Source organism: Leptosomus discolor, chromosome 1 (assembly GCF_034619465.1).
Source record: "Leptosomus discolor isolate bLepDis1 chromosome 1, bLepDis1.hap2, whole genome shotgun sequence".
NCBI lineage: Eukaryota > Metazoa > Chordata > Aves > Leptosomiformes > Leptosomidae > Leptosomus > Leptosomus discolor.
In genome coordinates, this window is record NC_141391.1 from 181,306,992 (window position 1) to 181,323,002 (window position 16,011).

At 42.2% G+C, this 16,011-nt stretch overlaps 1 protein-coding gene across 1 annotated transcript in view; it reads right to left on the minus strand.

Moving 5' to 3' along the window:
• The window catches only part of LEMD3 (LEM domain containing 3), a 49,614-nt gene extending 34,044 nt beyond the window's left edge, over positions 1–15,570 (minus strand). The window contains exon 1 of the mRNA XM_086472153.1: positions 14,013–15,570. Coding sequence (XP_086328279.1) covers positions 14,013–15,570 — 1,558 coding nt within the window. The remainder of the gene's footprint in view (positions 1–14,012) is intronic.
• Positions 15,571–16,011: the final 441 nt, after the last annotated feature.

Below are 16,011 nucleotides of genomic sequence, written 5' to 3' on the forward strand. Positions count from 1 at the left end.
CAGAAATGTAAGAAAACAAGTAGTAAGCACACTAAGAGACATCAACTTCACATGAAACTTGATTTCAGAAGAGGAAGGGATATGCTATTTAAATTCAATTTTTAAGAAATGATCTTATTTAAATTTAAATGCTAGTTAATCAAGAACAAGACAATAAGATTACTGAAAAGCCTGTGAAAGAAACCAAAGCAGCATAAAAGCATTGTTCTGGATAACTGAAAAGGCTACTAATGACCCTTAGAAGTAACTAATTCACACATATTGCTGTGGGGACAAGCTGTAAATGATAACTTACAGACTACTAGAATTCCTCAGAACGGCAGAACTGGTCAGTCTCAAATAACAAAAAGTCACCAATACAAAGCTAAGGGTCACAGCACAGCTCCAAAGCATTCCAGCCAAAGCTGTCAACACAAGTGCACATACCAAGTCATCTCAGAGATGCTCAGTTTTAGGAATGCAAGTGCAGTCAGTGTCAACATACAAAGTTAATATTCTCTAGAATACAGAAGCTTTCATCTTCAAAGTAACAATAAAACCACTCACCGCCACCACCTATTTTCCTCCCTAATACACTAGCAACAATTGCAGACAGACACAGTATTTAGAAAGGTTCAGTTTTCTCCAGTGAAACAAACAGGGAGCATAAAGTGGGATTTCTCCTCATTTCCAAAGCATGGTTTAACAGACATGAAGTTGCAGCCTAACTGCAGACATTCATGAACACACAAGTTAGCTTTTACAGAGTCTTAACAGTACAAGTTCCAAAGACTGACATAGCTTCACATGCGGTCGTACCTGGAAAGAATACTGCACAAATAAAAAATATCTTTGCTTAGGACTTAAGCTAGAACCATTATCACTAAATGGTATCAAAATAAGGGATTCTGTTACCTTCTGGTCACCAAATTAGGATGCCAAAAAGTAGCTAATCCTTCCACTACAGCTATCTCATGGATGCTGTGGTACCTTGCCCTGAACAGTGTTACCATTCTTGCAGTTTCAGTATTCAACACATTTCAACAAACAACATCAAAACTGAAGTATGAAGGAACAGTCACACCAGGACAAACCAAGGATTCATCCAGGCCAGAATCCTGCCTCTAGCAGTAGCATGAAGTTTTACTCTTTTCAGATACAGCTGTCCCTAACTGGAGGGGGAAAATCAACAGAACAGTGTCAAAAATGAGTGTCAGAGCATAAAGATACAAAGTGTATGCTGACACTTCAACAGAATGTTCTTCCAGTTATCAAAAACTTTGCACCTCAGAAGCTTCCTGCAACAGACAAAAGTGGCTGGCTATTTTTTTTTTCCTAAATTATCAACTCCAATGTATTTTTCCCCTACCAATTTGTCTAGTCCCACATTAACCCCAAAGCAAGCTTTTAGCTTCAGCAACATAAGGTCACAGAAAGTTGCAGAACTTAAACATGCATGTGTGAAAAAACTTTCTCTGCTTACTCGAAACTTGCCAGTTGTTAGCTTAAGAAACTTGTCCTTGTGTTAGAGGAGACAGGAGTAATCAGATGCTATTCACCATCTCATGCCTCTACTTCATTCCTCAGTCTTTCCCTCGGTTCTCACTCTTCCACACTCAAGAGTCCTATTCCTCCTTGCCATGAATGCCATACTGTGCTTTTGACCATATTACTACTCTTTGAATCTTTCTGCAGCTCTGCTATATCCTTTCTGAGGCTGGCAATCAGATTTGGACTCTTCAAAATAAAGGAGCACCATGGATTATTAGTCCATACTGATATTCTCAAATGTATCCTCTCAAGAATACAAGTTCTCCATTCCCTTCCTAAAAATCAGAAAATCCTACCATTGTATTTCCTTCTTGACCACTACTGAATATTAACGCAACATTTTAAACAGAATAATTGTAACACCATAATCTATTCCCGGACGTACAGATAATTTGATTTTATAAATGGAAAAGTAACTTTCCAATGTAACTTTAAGGAGCTGTAAAGCCACAGCTGCAAAACCAAGAATGATTCCAATTAACCCATAAGCACTTAATTTCTCAATGTGATGATACCGAAAGTGCCAAATACAAGGACTCAGAGACCATACACTGCAACACACACACTTCAAGCTGGCAACTTCTGCAGAAGCTTGAATGTTTCTCCTCGCAAACAGAAAAGTACTTTTCTCCTCCCCACCCACCATATCACAAGCAGACTAATCCCAAAACAGAAGCTGTATTTTTTCCAAAATTTGTCCTGTAAAGGTATGTTCAGTAAGTGGATAACCTAATGCTTTCCATTAGAATTTTTTCTTCATAAAAAAACAGTAGCTGGAAAATTAACAGAAGCAGGAACAATACTGGAAGCACTGCTATCCAAAAGGGGCCTTTAGCCCAGCCTTTTTGTACATGACCTTGGAAACAAGTTCTCAATTTCACAATCCAAGTACTTTCAGCATCAGCTAACAGACCTGTAACTTTCAGTGTGGGATCAAGTACTGATTCCACCCAGTGACATACTGTGTATGTGTCAAGGACATTTCTAAAACACTGTCTCTTAAAGCTCCTAAAGCTCAAAATGCCAGAAAAAAAAAAAAAAAACAAACAAGACTAGAAGTGCATTTGCCACGCATTGTAAAAATTAGGTAATACTACATTCCTTGCACCACACACACACAATTGCCATTATAGGCTAGTGTTTTATCAGTAGTTGCAAAGTGTTACCAGGAGAAACATTAGACTTCAGACACCTACCAGCATTTTACAATGGGCGGAGAGTACCTTCACTTGCAAGAGAATCAGGCTTCTGTAACAGCTCTTCTTCCTTCTTCTGTGCTCCCTCCTAAATATTTCAGCTTCTTGTACTTTATAAGGCCAAAACACACTCACAACTTCAACAAATGAGCACAAATGAAAAAAAAAACCACAACAACAAATCTAAAGATATTCAGAAGCAGGGGAAACTCCACCTTGAAAATATGGCAGCGCAGGTAGCTTTAGGTTAAATTAGGAAGTGCTCTGCTTTCCTCAAACTCCAAAGTACAAGATGGAAAGCAAACTCATAAAGCAACTGTTATCAAAACACAAAAGGTTTAAGCATCAATGGAATTCTGCAATTAAATATGAAATCTGCTGTCACTCTGCCAAGTGTCCTAGTCTGGAGAGAAACACTCCTGTGATCTCATACAAGCAGGAAGGATTCCTGCCTTGAAGAGTTCTCAATGTGAGTATACCCAGTTATAACCTCTTCTTCCAGGCAGACTTCAGTTACAAAGCATTAGTAATATACTATAATAGTATGAACAGTTTACAGCATCCAGAGACAACATTCAAATGGAGAACACTGGCAGGATAACTCTTAAGAGACCCTCAACCATGACAGTAGAGACACTAACAAAGTCAAGATCAAGATCACACAGGAATTTTTCATATTTAAAACTGGGGTTCTGCTGTGCCTCCATCCTTTTAACCATTCAGCACACCCTGGTCTATGACTGCTTGCTGCACTAAAAGTAGCAGAACTGCTAAACAATGATCTATACAAAGCCTGAACATGGCAGCAAAACTCTAAAAAACAAGTGCCCTCGTGTACCCTAGGGAGAAAAAAAAAAAAAAAGATTATTCTATGCAGAACATACAGAGGTAGCTGCTAGCAGGTCTGTTGTCATGACAAAGATGAGCTTTCATAGAGGAAGAAGCAGCCAGCTTACCCGAACTATCTGTCTTAGCTAAATAGAAGAAATTTTCCTTCCTCTATTGCCGATCACGCATAGCAGAAGTTTGCAGAGCTCAAAACCAGGATGAGGTCAGCAGTAATTCAAGACATAACACCACTTGACTGGAAATAAATGAAAGTAGGCAATATTCAGTAACTTCCATTTTTACTCAGCTGGGCTAACTTTCCAGGCTGTCTACCATACCAGCTGCATTTCTTTGATAGCATAAACTGGCTGGTTCAAATAAAAATTAATACCTGAAGGGAACAACTGAGCTACCAAACAGCCATACATCACCATTATCCTTTCATATATGCCTTCTCATGAGCTCCTATACTCAGCTGAAGAGTTTGCTTGATTTAAGACTTCCAATATTATTATCTAATTATTTATCAATAAACAGGTTACACCTATTACCTAAAGGGTTACTGCACCAGCTCGTGGATTAAGCCGATGAACCTTCTAGCAGTACTGTGTGCAATCCTCCTGATCCAGGTGGATCTAGAGAGAAGGAAGAACCTATCTTGGTAAGAAACACACGTGCCATACAGAAACAGAAAAAAAAAAAAAAAAAAAAAAGAGGATTGAAAGGAAGGACAAGTGACTTACTGAGATCTCAAACACTGGGGACAATCAAACCTTACCACACCATTGGCTACCTGCAGATACATAAGAACTCTGTAGTACGCAAGTCACTACGTAGAGTACAAAGCTAGATGTTTAACCTATAAAACAAAGTTTACAAAACAAGATCTTAACTCTCCTTCCTCAAATCATTTATCTCATGCTTAAGGAAGCATAGCTGGCCATATAGCTAGCAGTCTGATGCCAAGGTTTGTGTAAGAAGCTCAGTATATTCCCATCTCCTGAACGGCAAAGAACACTGCATGCTAATTCATTCCCTTACAGAAGGGACAGGCAGACCCTATTGTCCTTCAGTCCCCAAATCACCAGGACAGCTCCCTCCCAGGGCTGCTGCTTTCACGTGATTTCCCTTCACAGTTTGCTCTCCCTCTAAAGGAATAACTAATACCACACATCCTATACAGCAGAATAAAACAAGTCTGGATTTAACATCCTATTGTGGTTTTTTCCCCCCTATTTCATGTGCACTTGTACTCAATCTGTGTACTTTTGTTGTTAGTTCATAAGCAGCAACTTTAGCTGAAGGTCAAGAGAAAAACACATTTTTAAAGTTGTAAATCAAAAAATGCATTAGCCACTGAACTGTCCAATTCCAAAGTACACAGACACACTAGTGCTCAATGTAAACAAGATTTTAAAAAAGTCTATAGCATTTCTGCAGGGAGTACTACCTTTAATGGAAGTGAACAGACACTGGTCATGATACACATAGGATCACCAAGTCAGACTGCATATACACCTGCCCATTCTGAACAAATGAGCTCTCAGGAGTACTTAAAAGGCTAGTATTTCTGGTTTTCAATGAGAAATGAAAAACTACTAGCTCAACGGACACTGTACAGACAGTACAACAGGATGGCTCTTCCAGATGTTCAACACAATTTTACTTTTCTGGAGTTTATATAAAAATGAACAGGCGTTTGCTGTTATATACAATAGATAAAGTACCCAAACATGAATATATCCTTCAGATACAGCTCAGATTTACCATTTCCCACAGTGATTTAGGAACACTTTTATTCAAAGCTCCTTTTGCATAAGTAGTACTTCACATGCTTACATAAGAGAAACAAAACCCAAAAATAAGTAGTGAGACTAGTTCCTTCTCCAGAAGGAAACCTGCATCTCTAAACTCATTTTCTCAGCTAGGAAAATTCTCCCCAGGACTGGATAACATTTCTTTGGAAAAAAAAAACCAAACCAACCAAACAAAAAACTCCCAAAACACACCACCACCACACCCCACCAAACACAAAACGAAAACACAATGAAGAGAGCACCTTTTCAACTTATTCCTGGAAATAAGCTATGCTTCTGACCTCCAGAAGCTTCCTTGGATCACACATCAGGTGCAAACAAATAGAGAAACAGACTAGGATGAACCTGACATTATACCCTCCTCTTCTTTTCAAGACCAAACCAAGGAATTTCATATAAATAATTTTCTCTTATTTACAAAGTAACAGTAAACTAGTTCCAAGGAGTACGCAAGAATGAGAAACAAAAGTAAGACCAGCTGTTTCCCCAATAATTTGGCTTGGCTGTGGATTTCCATAGCCTGAAAGAGGCCTCTCAGGGGTTGGTCACACATGCACCACCCAGCCTGTCACTCAACAAAATTAATAAACACCCTCTTTGGTTGTCTGAAGCATAACACCTGAAAAAGAACAAACAGCCCACTAAACTTTAGCTATAAGTCAATTGCCAGAGATCAACAGAAAATTTCATGATGAATGTTTTATCATTTCCCAGAAAACCTCCTGGGAATTAAAAAAAAAACCCAACAAACATCAAAACAAAACAAGCCACCACCCATCACAATCAAGAGCTGTTTCAGGCAACACTACCAAAACAAAAAAATCCAAACAAAACAATCACACATCTACCTTTTGACATTTGAAACCCCTCATTCACAGTAAGTGCTCCATTGCTCAACGGCTATTGCCACATTTCAGATTAGTTCTAGCTAGACTTCTGTTGTCTATGAGCAACAGTATCTACACGTTCAGATAAAAATTTGATGAAGTTGTGTTGTCAGATATGGGAATACCAGACAAGAGAGGCTCATGTTGTGCAGCTTGATGATACTGAACTGACACTGGGGTAAGTATTACTGAATGAGTGTGCTGTGGAATGTTTTACTGTATAACTACACAGTGAGATGATGAGTATTGAGGGGACAGATGGTTGATCTGTTGATACATAGCCTATTGAAAATATCCAAAAGCTAACATAAGCAGTTATGAAGTCAATGGACAGTCTGAGGCATTTCCAATAAGCAATTCGGCGATTTAACTGACCTTCAAAGAAACACTTTTCTGTGAAGAAAATGAAATAAGATATAGATGTAGCCTTTAAAATCTGGTCTGGAATAACACTACATTTATTCAACTCATCCCAGCAGTCCTCTCGTGATGAAAGTTTTGTTTAGTCAACTGCCTAGCAAGGACAGGCTGATATTGCATTTACCCAAAAGACCATGAGCCCAACTGTAAAAGTTTCTTGTACTCAAGAAAAGGTTAAAGGAATGTGACCTATATATAAACACTGTATTAAGACTTAAGTGAATAAAAGCAGTATGAAGGAAGTCTTAGTATGTATATAAAGCAATTGTTTTCTAACAGGCCAACTTTCAATTTTTAGTTAAGTAAATGGCCTTCTCAGACAAAAAAGCTAGCCTAGGAATCGGCCTACAATCCTTCATTCATGAACAGACCTATTTCTTACTTACCTAGCACAGCACCACTAGAATTCAGCATCTTGTAGACTACTCAGTAAGTTTAAAATGCCACTTAATTCAATGTTAGACCTCTCTTTTTAAGCCCCTACCTCTTCTCCTCCCATTAAACAGCCTTCTATATCAATTCAGTCTGTCACTCAATTCATTTAAAGCAGCTAAAGGAATTTAAGACTAAAAAGCACTTTTACTCAAGATACCTGTGTTACAATATCACCCTCAGTAAGCAGAAAATTTGATCCTTTCCTCTGCAAAAAGGCGACTTCATCTCTGAAAAACACCAGACATAACACACTTTTCCCTCAAACACCATGTTTGTTTCACACTTCACACGCATCCACACTTGCTCCTTACCCTCTCACCCTCCACAGTAGACTGTAAACACACAGCAGAATAGAGAAACAGCACTAAACAGCACTGTGGGAAGTACAGCGCAGTAGGACTCAACATCAGACGTCATAAACTGGAGCAAACCTTCTACACAGGAGGAACCTATGTAAGATCAGCTTTAAGTTGTGCAGTGGTTCTTCAATCTACCCTTGCATCCATCAGTATGCTTTTTTCCATCAGTTAACACCGCCCCTTTTCCAAGTTTTTCTAAATCAGAATTCCTCAGTGGACAGAAGCCATCAAGATTACTTTGATCAGTGGCAGAGAGAGTTACACTGTGTCCTCATTTATTATGATCACAGCAAAGGCATCGCCATCTTCTCCCACAACTCTAGACCTGCAAGCAGCCACAGTAGGAGCCAAGAAATGAAGAGTAAAGACAAAGATACTACTATCACTGAAGTTCTCAGTAAACACGCAAGTCCCCTGAAAATTGCTTTTTCTTCTTAATATTTCAGAATCCCTTAACCAGTCAACTTACTCCCCTGAATCTACCACAAATCACAGCTAATTTTACCAGAGAATACAAAAACCCACAAGAAACCACAGCATTGGAACAGCACTTTCATTAACAAAAACTGATGTATTTGCTGAATTTACTTGCCCAATCTTTCTTGTTAAGTGACCGAACTACTGTCTCAAAAGGCAGCTCTGGCCTGTTCACATGTTCATACTCTTTCTGAAGCAGAAGTCTAGAAGCACGACAGGGATCGGTTTGGTATGACTCTAGTACTCCCGCCAGCTTAGCTGCGTAAGCAATCAAGCCAAAGTTTTGCCACCTACTACTCCCAGATGAAACACAGACGATAACAGGAGTTAAATGTACATGATTTTTCAGAAACACAATTGGTCCTCTAGAATAGAAAGACTGCAGACCTGACTGTCCTCTTGTACTGGGATACTTAAAAGATTATGAAACAGTGCTCCTACAATGCTAAATTTATGTCCTTGGGTATAGTGGGCTCTTTCTTAAAATATTTCCACTGCATCCATTATTGCTGTACACATCTGTCCTAAGCAGAAAGAAATCTGCATTGCACTTAAAGAACACTATTAGCTGGCAGAGGTTCTTAACAGAACACACACATTTGCTTTTTGCTTTCCCACTCCTTTCTAGTCTGCAACTTTTTATAAATATGGAAAAGTTGCAGCCAGATCTGCTTTCAGATCCCAGATCACATCAGAACCTAAATTTTCTTTTGAGAAAACTACCACACGGTATGGAATGGAGTGCAAACTTTTGATTAGTTTCTGACACCTAGTGAAAACAGATCCTCCCAGAGCTCTTCTGCATCCCTGCTCCCCAGGCAAGTAGTTTCAGTTCTGATTTCCCATGACTTCACAAAAAAGCATAGCCTACAACAGTAACATTGAAAAAACATCATTGTAACAATATCTAAAGTCATGTCACAAGGAAAGTTTTGTCCGCAGCTGTGAACAGCAGCACATTTAAGGTATGAATGCCAATATTCTGAACAAAGTATCAAACACCGCTATCTCCTTAAAAACAGGAATTCTGAAGTCGCATCATTTTTGTTTCAAATACTGATGAGCACTTTTCATATTTATACTTAACACTATACATCTGCTGTACAGGTAAACAGACTGCTTATTACCCTTTAGGAAGGATTTTGTCAGCTAAGATGAAGTATTTTGCACTATTAACAATCATCAGGACTTTCCTGGGTACAGGTCTTGGCCAAATTTGTTCCTCATTTTTAAGTGTTATTTCTGACATACCATAAGGAAGACTAGAGTTTAAAAATGTCAAGAATCCTAAGGAAATTAAACTTTTCTGCCTGGCTTTACCTTACAAAGGCAGACTAGGGTTTTTTCTATCTACTGATCTTGATCCAAAGCTGATCAAACCACAGAAGTGAGATCAGCTACACGAGAGATTAGTGTAGATGCACATTAGGATTTTCTTTTGTATCACCTAGAAGAGAAGTACTTGCTAACTAGAGTTTAAAGCAGTAAACAGAAAGTGAAACAGAGCTATACGCTAGATATTGTCAGATACAAGTCAGAGTATCACTTGCAAAGCAAAAGCAATATTAATAGCCACACAACACAGTAACTCTCCAAATCTTTCAAATTTGCTTCCTCCCTTTACTGTCTTCTCTTCTATAAATAATTTTTACCCAAAACTAATTTTCTTCCATTGAAGCCAACACTGTCAAGAATATAAGACCCTTCTAAGAAGGTGATCTTAGAAGTAAAGTAGATTTGTAACAGTTATCTGTGAAATACCACAGCACTTCAACTTTCAGGCTTGTGAGCATAACAGTCATCTTCTTGTTTTTTATACAGCAAGTCTACCTTCTTAACAACGGAGTTCCCTGCGTAAAATTCCATAGAAGTTTTAACACTTCAGAGATTAAGAAGTCAAGAACAAAGCAACATCAATGGAATAGAATTAAACTCTTAGAATTGTGATTTGCATAAGCTTCCACTTGCAGTATATGCAACTGCTAAGTCTCCCTGAATTAACATTTCAAAACCACAAGTCGTAGCAAACATACTAAGGATTATCCTCCTAGCAGTTGTTTTGTAACAAGTATCATAGAAAGACCAAAATTACTAGCAAGCGATGTCACTTTCAAAAGCCTCTCCTAACAAGAACATAACATTCTAAAGACAACCTACCTGAAAGTTTCAAGATTGTTTTTGTTGTTGCTGGGGTTTTGCCACATCAACTACTCCCCAGGCAAAGTACTGGAGCAGAAACAATGACAGTAATTTAAACAAAACCTATTTCGGATTACAATTTTAAACAGCACCTGTACTAGTGCCCTCATCTTTCAGAACATAAACCAGACCTAAAAGCAACATCTACTGATCCGATATGGCTATCAACTTTCCATGAAAAATAACTTCAGAACTAACTCCCGGGAGCAGCCACTTGAGATGCTCACAGAGTAACATCAGAAAACAAAACCAAAGAAGCTGGAAGAGACACCCAACTCTCCAAGGTTTCAAGAACCCTAGGAAGTAGACAAAAGTCAAATCTACCATTTTCCTGACAAAATACTATGCTGGCATGGCAAGAAGTTGATACAATTCCATGACATTTTGAAGGCAGGTGCAAGCAAAACATGCCTTACAGCAAGAGACACATGAATGAGGTTACCAGCACCAAGCCCAAACTGATCTTTCTTTTCAGGTACAACGCTGTCAGACAGCAAGCACAATACGTGCTTAGGCATTAGGTGGTCTTTTATGTAAGCTTAAAGCGTAGTTTCATTTCAATGGTTTCAGATTCTTTAGGAAAAGCCCCATATATACTTTACCTGCATTTTAGACAGCTAAATGCAGAAAAACCTTATCTCAAGTGACCATACATAGGATAGACATGGAAGAATTAGCCCAATTCTGATTTGTCTTTGAACACTTTATGCCACATGTGCAGAAAAACTAAAGCAGTTCATAGCTATTTCAGAGCTCTGAATAAGAAACCATTTGAACATTACGCATTATGTAAGTGAGAAGCCCCTTCTAAAGCTTTCTGCTTACCACTTCTCATCTATATTACTTTACCAGGCCTAAATTCAACCCCAACACCTAGATTTAAGCCTCCCCCACTACACACACCTCCTCTGTTCTCAGATTACAGCCTGACAAATATTGTAAATGCTGATATGGGATCTACTTAGTGATAAATATTTTTCAATGTCACACACACAATATCACTTTATTTTAATTGAATTTCATTTTAGGTAACGAACAATTAAGACAGCCAACATTAAGCTCATTGTGCATCATTCCCTGCAAAGTTAAAATAAGAAGCCACCCAAATATACAAATAACTGCTTTTTTTGCTTTCTTACAGTACTTATGATAATTATGGAAGTGGGTATAGTGCAACTCCACTGAGTCCAAACTATACCATAGAAGGTTTTAGAAGTTGAAAATAACTGTTTTTCACAATCAAATCACTCTCAGCCAACAGAATCTTACCTATAGCCACCTAAAAGGCAGGAAAAAACTCAGTAAGCAGGCACCTAACTGAAAGGTTGTTTCTTGAGATACACTATTATTTTAAATATTATATTAAAATATATAAATTAATGTTATATTATTATATATTATTATATTATATAATATTATATAACATTTAATATTATATAAAATATTCTAAAGTAATAGTGTATGAATCCATTCTGCTTCAACAAAGAAAACAGACGATACACCCACACAAGCCTAAGAGCCAAAGGACTCACTCAGACGATGTTTAAGCTTAGGGAAGCATCTAACAGAAGACAGGGTTCTTCCCCTTCCCAGCAGCAATCACCCTTTATTGGCCTGTCTTGTCTGTTCTCGCCTGTTCTACAGACCTACCATATTTTCATTGCATATGCCCATTTAAGTAAGAATTTAGTAAGCGCATGAGTGAGCATATCAGCAAGGTAATTCCCTGCACATTCCCACATTACTTAAAAGAAGCAGCCTGCTCCTCTTCCTGCCAAAGGAGCTAGCCACAAAACCTGTCATTTGCTTCTTCCAATGGGCCCCATCCACGTTCCCATTTGGTTCCCATTTGTTACGTTGCAAAGCCCGGGGCTGTGACAAAGGACACATGAAATCTCAGTGCCACTGCCAGAACAATTCTTCAGGAAATCCCACTTTCAGGAGTTCCACCGAAACAAGAACTAATAGGAACAGGCCCAAGCAACGCTGGGTTCCCAGACCATTAGCTGGGCAGCAAAAGGGCAGGAGAGAACAATTTTCCCTGTATATCAGTTCCAGCTGGGTTAAATTTTTAAGAGCAATGTACTCAACACAGTGATCTCACATGTGCTATAGGAAAGTTCACACATTTAAAGCAAAGTTTTCTTACAAGACAAAGTTCAGAGAGTACTTCTTTTCACAGTATTATTATTGCTATCTGCATATCAGAGACATTCAGCTTTATCAATCAGCATGACAGGGGAGTTTTAATTCAATCACTGAATCTGACAGTCAGAAAGTTTACCCCAGTAGGCCGACAGACCTTCTATCCTATTAAAATCACCAGATTTCATTATTAGGAAAAAAAAAAAATCTAATACAAGTTAGTAGAATTACACAGTTTATCAGCACATGAGAAAATCTATGTATGTCTCTAGCAGTCAGGGCCAGAAGTTAACCACAGAATAGGAGTATGAGTAGTCCCAACAGTCACACTACACTACCTAATTTTAGCCCACCTGCGTATGTTCAGCCCTTTCCCAAAAAAAAAAAAAAAAAAGACTGAACAGTATTTAAGAGCCACGTGGACAGGAACGAAACCACTGCAAATGCTTAAGTCCTTGCTGCTACAGTCCTTCCTAAACACTAAATCCTTTACTCCCCCCGCCCGCCCCCCAAAGTGCACAAAACAGATTTAAGGATCATTCTGCTACTCCCATAATGTAATAAATAACACTGGGGGCGGGGGGGGTGGGCGGAATCAGCCCACACTGCTATTTTTGCCCTGTAACATCTGGAAGATCCCAATCTAACAGTGGTATCACTCCTTACAAGATACCATATACATGTCCACACATGAGTATATAAATCCTCTACTATCTATACAAAGAAATATATGCACATGCATACACCCCACAGGCCTTCCTCAATCATTTCAAGAAAAATGCAAGTCCCCAAGGACCTTCTAATGCTCTCACGTCCCAAAACTAGCTTTTTGCATAATTTTTCATTGCTCCTGATGAGAAATTAAGACAGCAATTACATGATTTTTTCTTTCTTATGTTAGAATCTCCACTGTTCATTTTGGGGCAGCCAAGAATTGAATTAGCATGAATCACCACCCTTAGGTGGTATGTTTCCATTTTTGTATGCTTTGTGAATAGAAAATGGTAGTTTCTAAATCCATTTCAAGAAGTTACTTTCATATTTTAAAGAAGCTCCCAAGTAATTCGGGATTAAAAAAAGAATGTTCTGAAATTCAAACTAAAGCACAACAGCATTTCATGTATAAACATGCTCTCAGCTAAATTTAGAAAAAAGTACTTATTAGAAAACAATACACAATAGGTGCAGCATCCACTGCATGAAGTTTGTTGTAGTGTGTAACATCATCTCAACCCAGCATCCTTTTCAAGCCTCAGTACACGTAAATGAAAACAACCTGCTTTATTACCAAACAACTGCAGTCAAAACTTAGCCCTGCAGGAATCCCTGGTATCTAAATGTGCACGATTACTTCCGCGAGATTAGCATAAAGCCTTACCTCGTCAATTCTCTATTAACCGCACATCTGCTATATTGAACAAAACACATAAAACTGCTCTGTGAAGAAAACACGCTAGAAAACAAGGTATCAACAGATTACAACAGGAAATGCCAGGATTTGAGTTTATCCTCAAATGTCTTGCAAGCTTATCATACCAGCTTGCAAGGTATATACTTAAGGAAAGACAATTTCTCAGTGCTCCATCCTATACAGGACGATTATACCAAGGTGGAACCCAGAACCGCTCAGTAAGGGATGTCAGGGAATGCAAAGGCGAATTAACAATTGTATATCCAGCTGCATAAAGAAACTGCTCTTACCCTTCACCTAATACTTACTGTTGGCTCCCACATCCTCAGCTACTCCAGAACCTCTCATTCTCAGGTATGTGAATCCCAGTATCAGAAAGAACAAGCATGCAGCAGTTAAGAGGAACATGGACAGGTAATGTGCACTGAAGCCTCCAGTGGTGGATACCTCCTCTCTTTTGAACTGTTGGAGAAGCTCCTCCTCGGGCTCTGAGAGATTCTTCTTGTAGGTGTTTTTCAGGTAGGTATGATTTGAACCCGTATGATTGGAGTGGTTGAGTCTAAGGGAGGAGGTGGTTCCACCTGGGGGAAGGCTATTAGTAGCTGAATAGATCCTGGATTCAACATTATAGCTACCAGCAGCACCGCTGAGAACATGATTATTGGTCGCTTTCCTAATGGTGGCCGGAGGGTCAGTGACTTTACTGCTGTCCACGTCCGCGAGCGGTGGTGGCAACAACAATACCGTAGGGGATTTCTTAGATATGCCGATGCGGTATCTGGGGCTGGGAGGACTAGAGTCCAGATTTTCACATCCTCCTCCGCCCGCCGCCGCCGCCTCCTCCTCCTCCTCATTTCTGCCCCTGTCTAGACTCCCGGCAGCAGCCGCCTCCGCTGCCGCCGCCCTGTCATTCGTTACGACTACACCAGCACCACAGCCTCCGCCAGCCCTTTCTTGGCCCGTCTCCATCACGCCAGAGCCGGCCGCAGCGCATTTGCTTGTTATGAATGGAGCAGGAGACTTGCTGAGGCTCCGTCTGGGCCGGCGAACTGCAGACTCCTCCTTCGGTACCTGCTGCTTGGCCCTCGCCCCTGCCGCCGCCTCCTCCTCCTCCGAGTCAGAGTACTTGTCCCTGCTGCCGCCGTAGGAGAGGAGCCGGTTACCGTTCACGGTCCGGTTCTTCCACCGCTGCTGCTCGCTCTCCTCCTCCTCCTCCTCCTCTTCGTCGTCCTCCTCCCCTCCTTCCTCGTCGCCGTCCCCGGGCTCCCTCACGCCCAGAGACGCCGTCGCCGCCGGTCTCCTGGCCGCCGCCCCCCACCAGGCGTTGGGCTTCCGCCTGGCCGCCTCCTCCGGGGGGGAGCTGTTACCCAGGCCGCAGGCGCCGTCGGGGGCGGCGGGCCTCAGGCCGCGGAAGAGGGGCGAAGCCCGCTCCCTCCTGCTGCTGCCGCCGGCGCCGGCCTGGCTCCGGGGACTGCTTTCCACATCCGACTCGTCCGAGCTGAAGCCCAGCAGCACTTTGCCGCCCCCGGCAGGGGGTGCTGCGCGGCTCCGGCTGCTCCCGGCGGCAGCCCCGGGGAGGTAAGGGTGCTCGGCGCCCACCAGCCGCGCGCCCACGCCCGGGGCCGCTCGCCCGGGGCCGCCGCCGCCGTCTCCGCCCGGCGCCGCTCCGGCCCCCGTGTTATTGTTGTTGCTGTTCCGGGTCTTGTTGGCGCCGCTGCGGGCCCCAGCGCGCTCATCCTCCCGCAGCTTCTTCAGCTTCTTCAGGTAAACCGGCCGGGTGCTCTCGGTGACCGGCCCCGGGGAGAAGCCGAAGCGCCTCAGCTCCGAAAAGAGCTCCTCGTCCGTGAGCTGCGCGGCCGTCGCCATTTTCCGCTCCCCCGCCGCCGCGGCGTTTCCTACCCACGCGCCGCGCCGCGCTCCCCGCCGGAACTGACGCGTGCGCACTCGACTGTGGCCTAGACCTGCCTGTCACCCCGCGGGCGCCGCCCGCCGGGGCCGGGGCCAGACGGTGGAAGCGGGGCGGGGCCGCGCGGCGCCGGCGGCCCCTCCCCCCACCCCGCCGCCCAGTAACGGCTGGCGCGCGGGGGTTGCTGGCGCCGGCGCGGGCGGTGCATCCCGCTGCCCCTGCGAGAGGCGTCGGCACGCCCCTCCGCCCGGGGCCTCGCGCTGTGGCCGCGGCGGGGGCGGAATCCCCCCGGTGGATCCCCCCCAGCGAGCGCCCCCCCCCCCCCTCGTCCGCCCCGGCGGATCCCCCCTGCGCCGTTGCCGCCGCGCTCGGGGCGGGGGCTTTGGGGCGTCGGTTAGAGG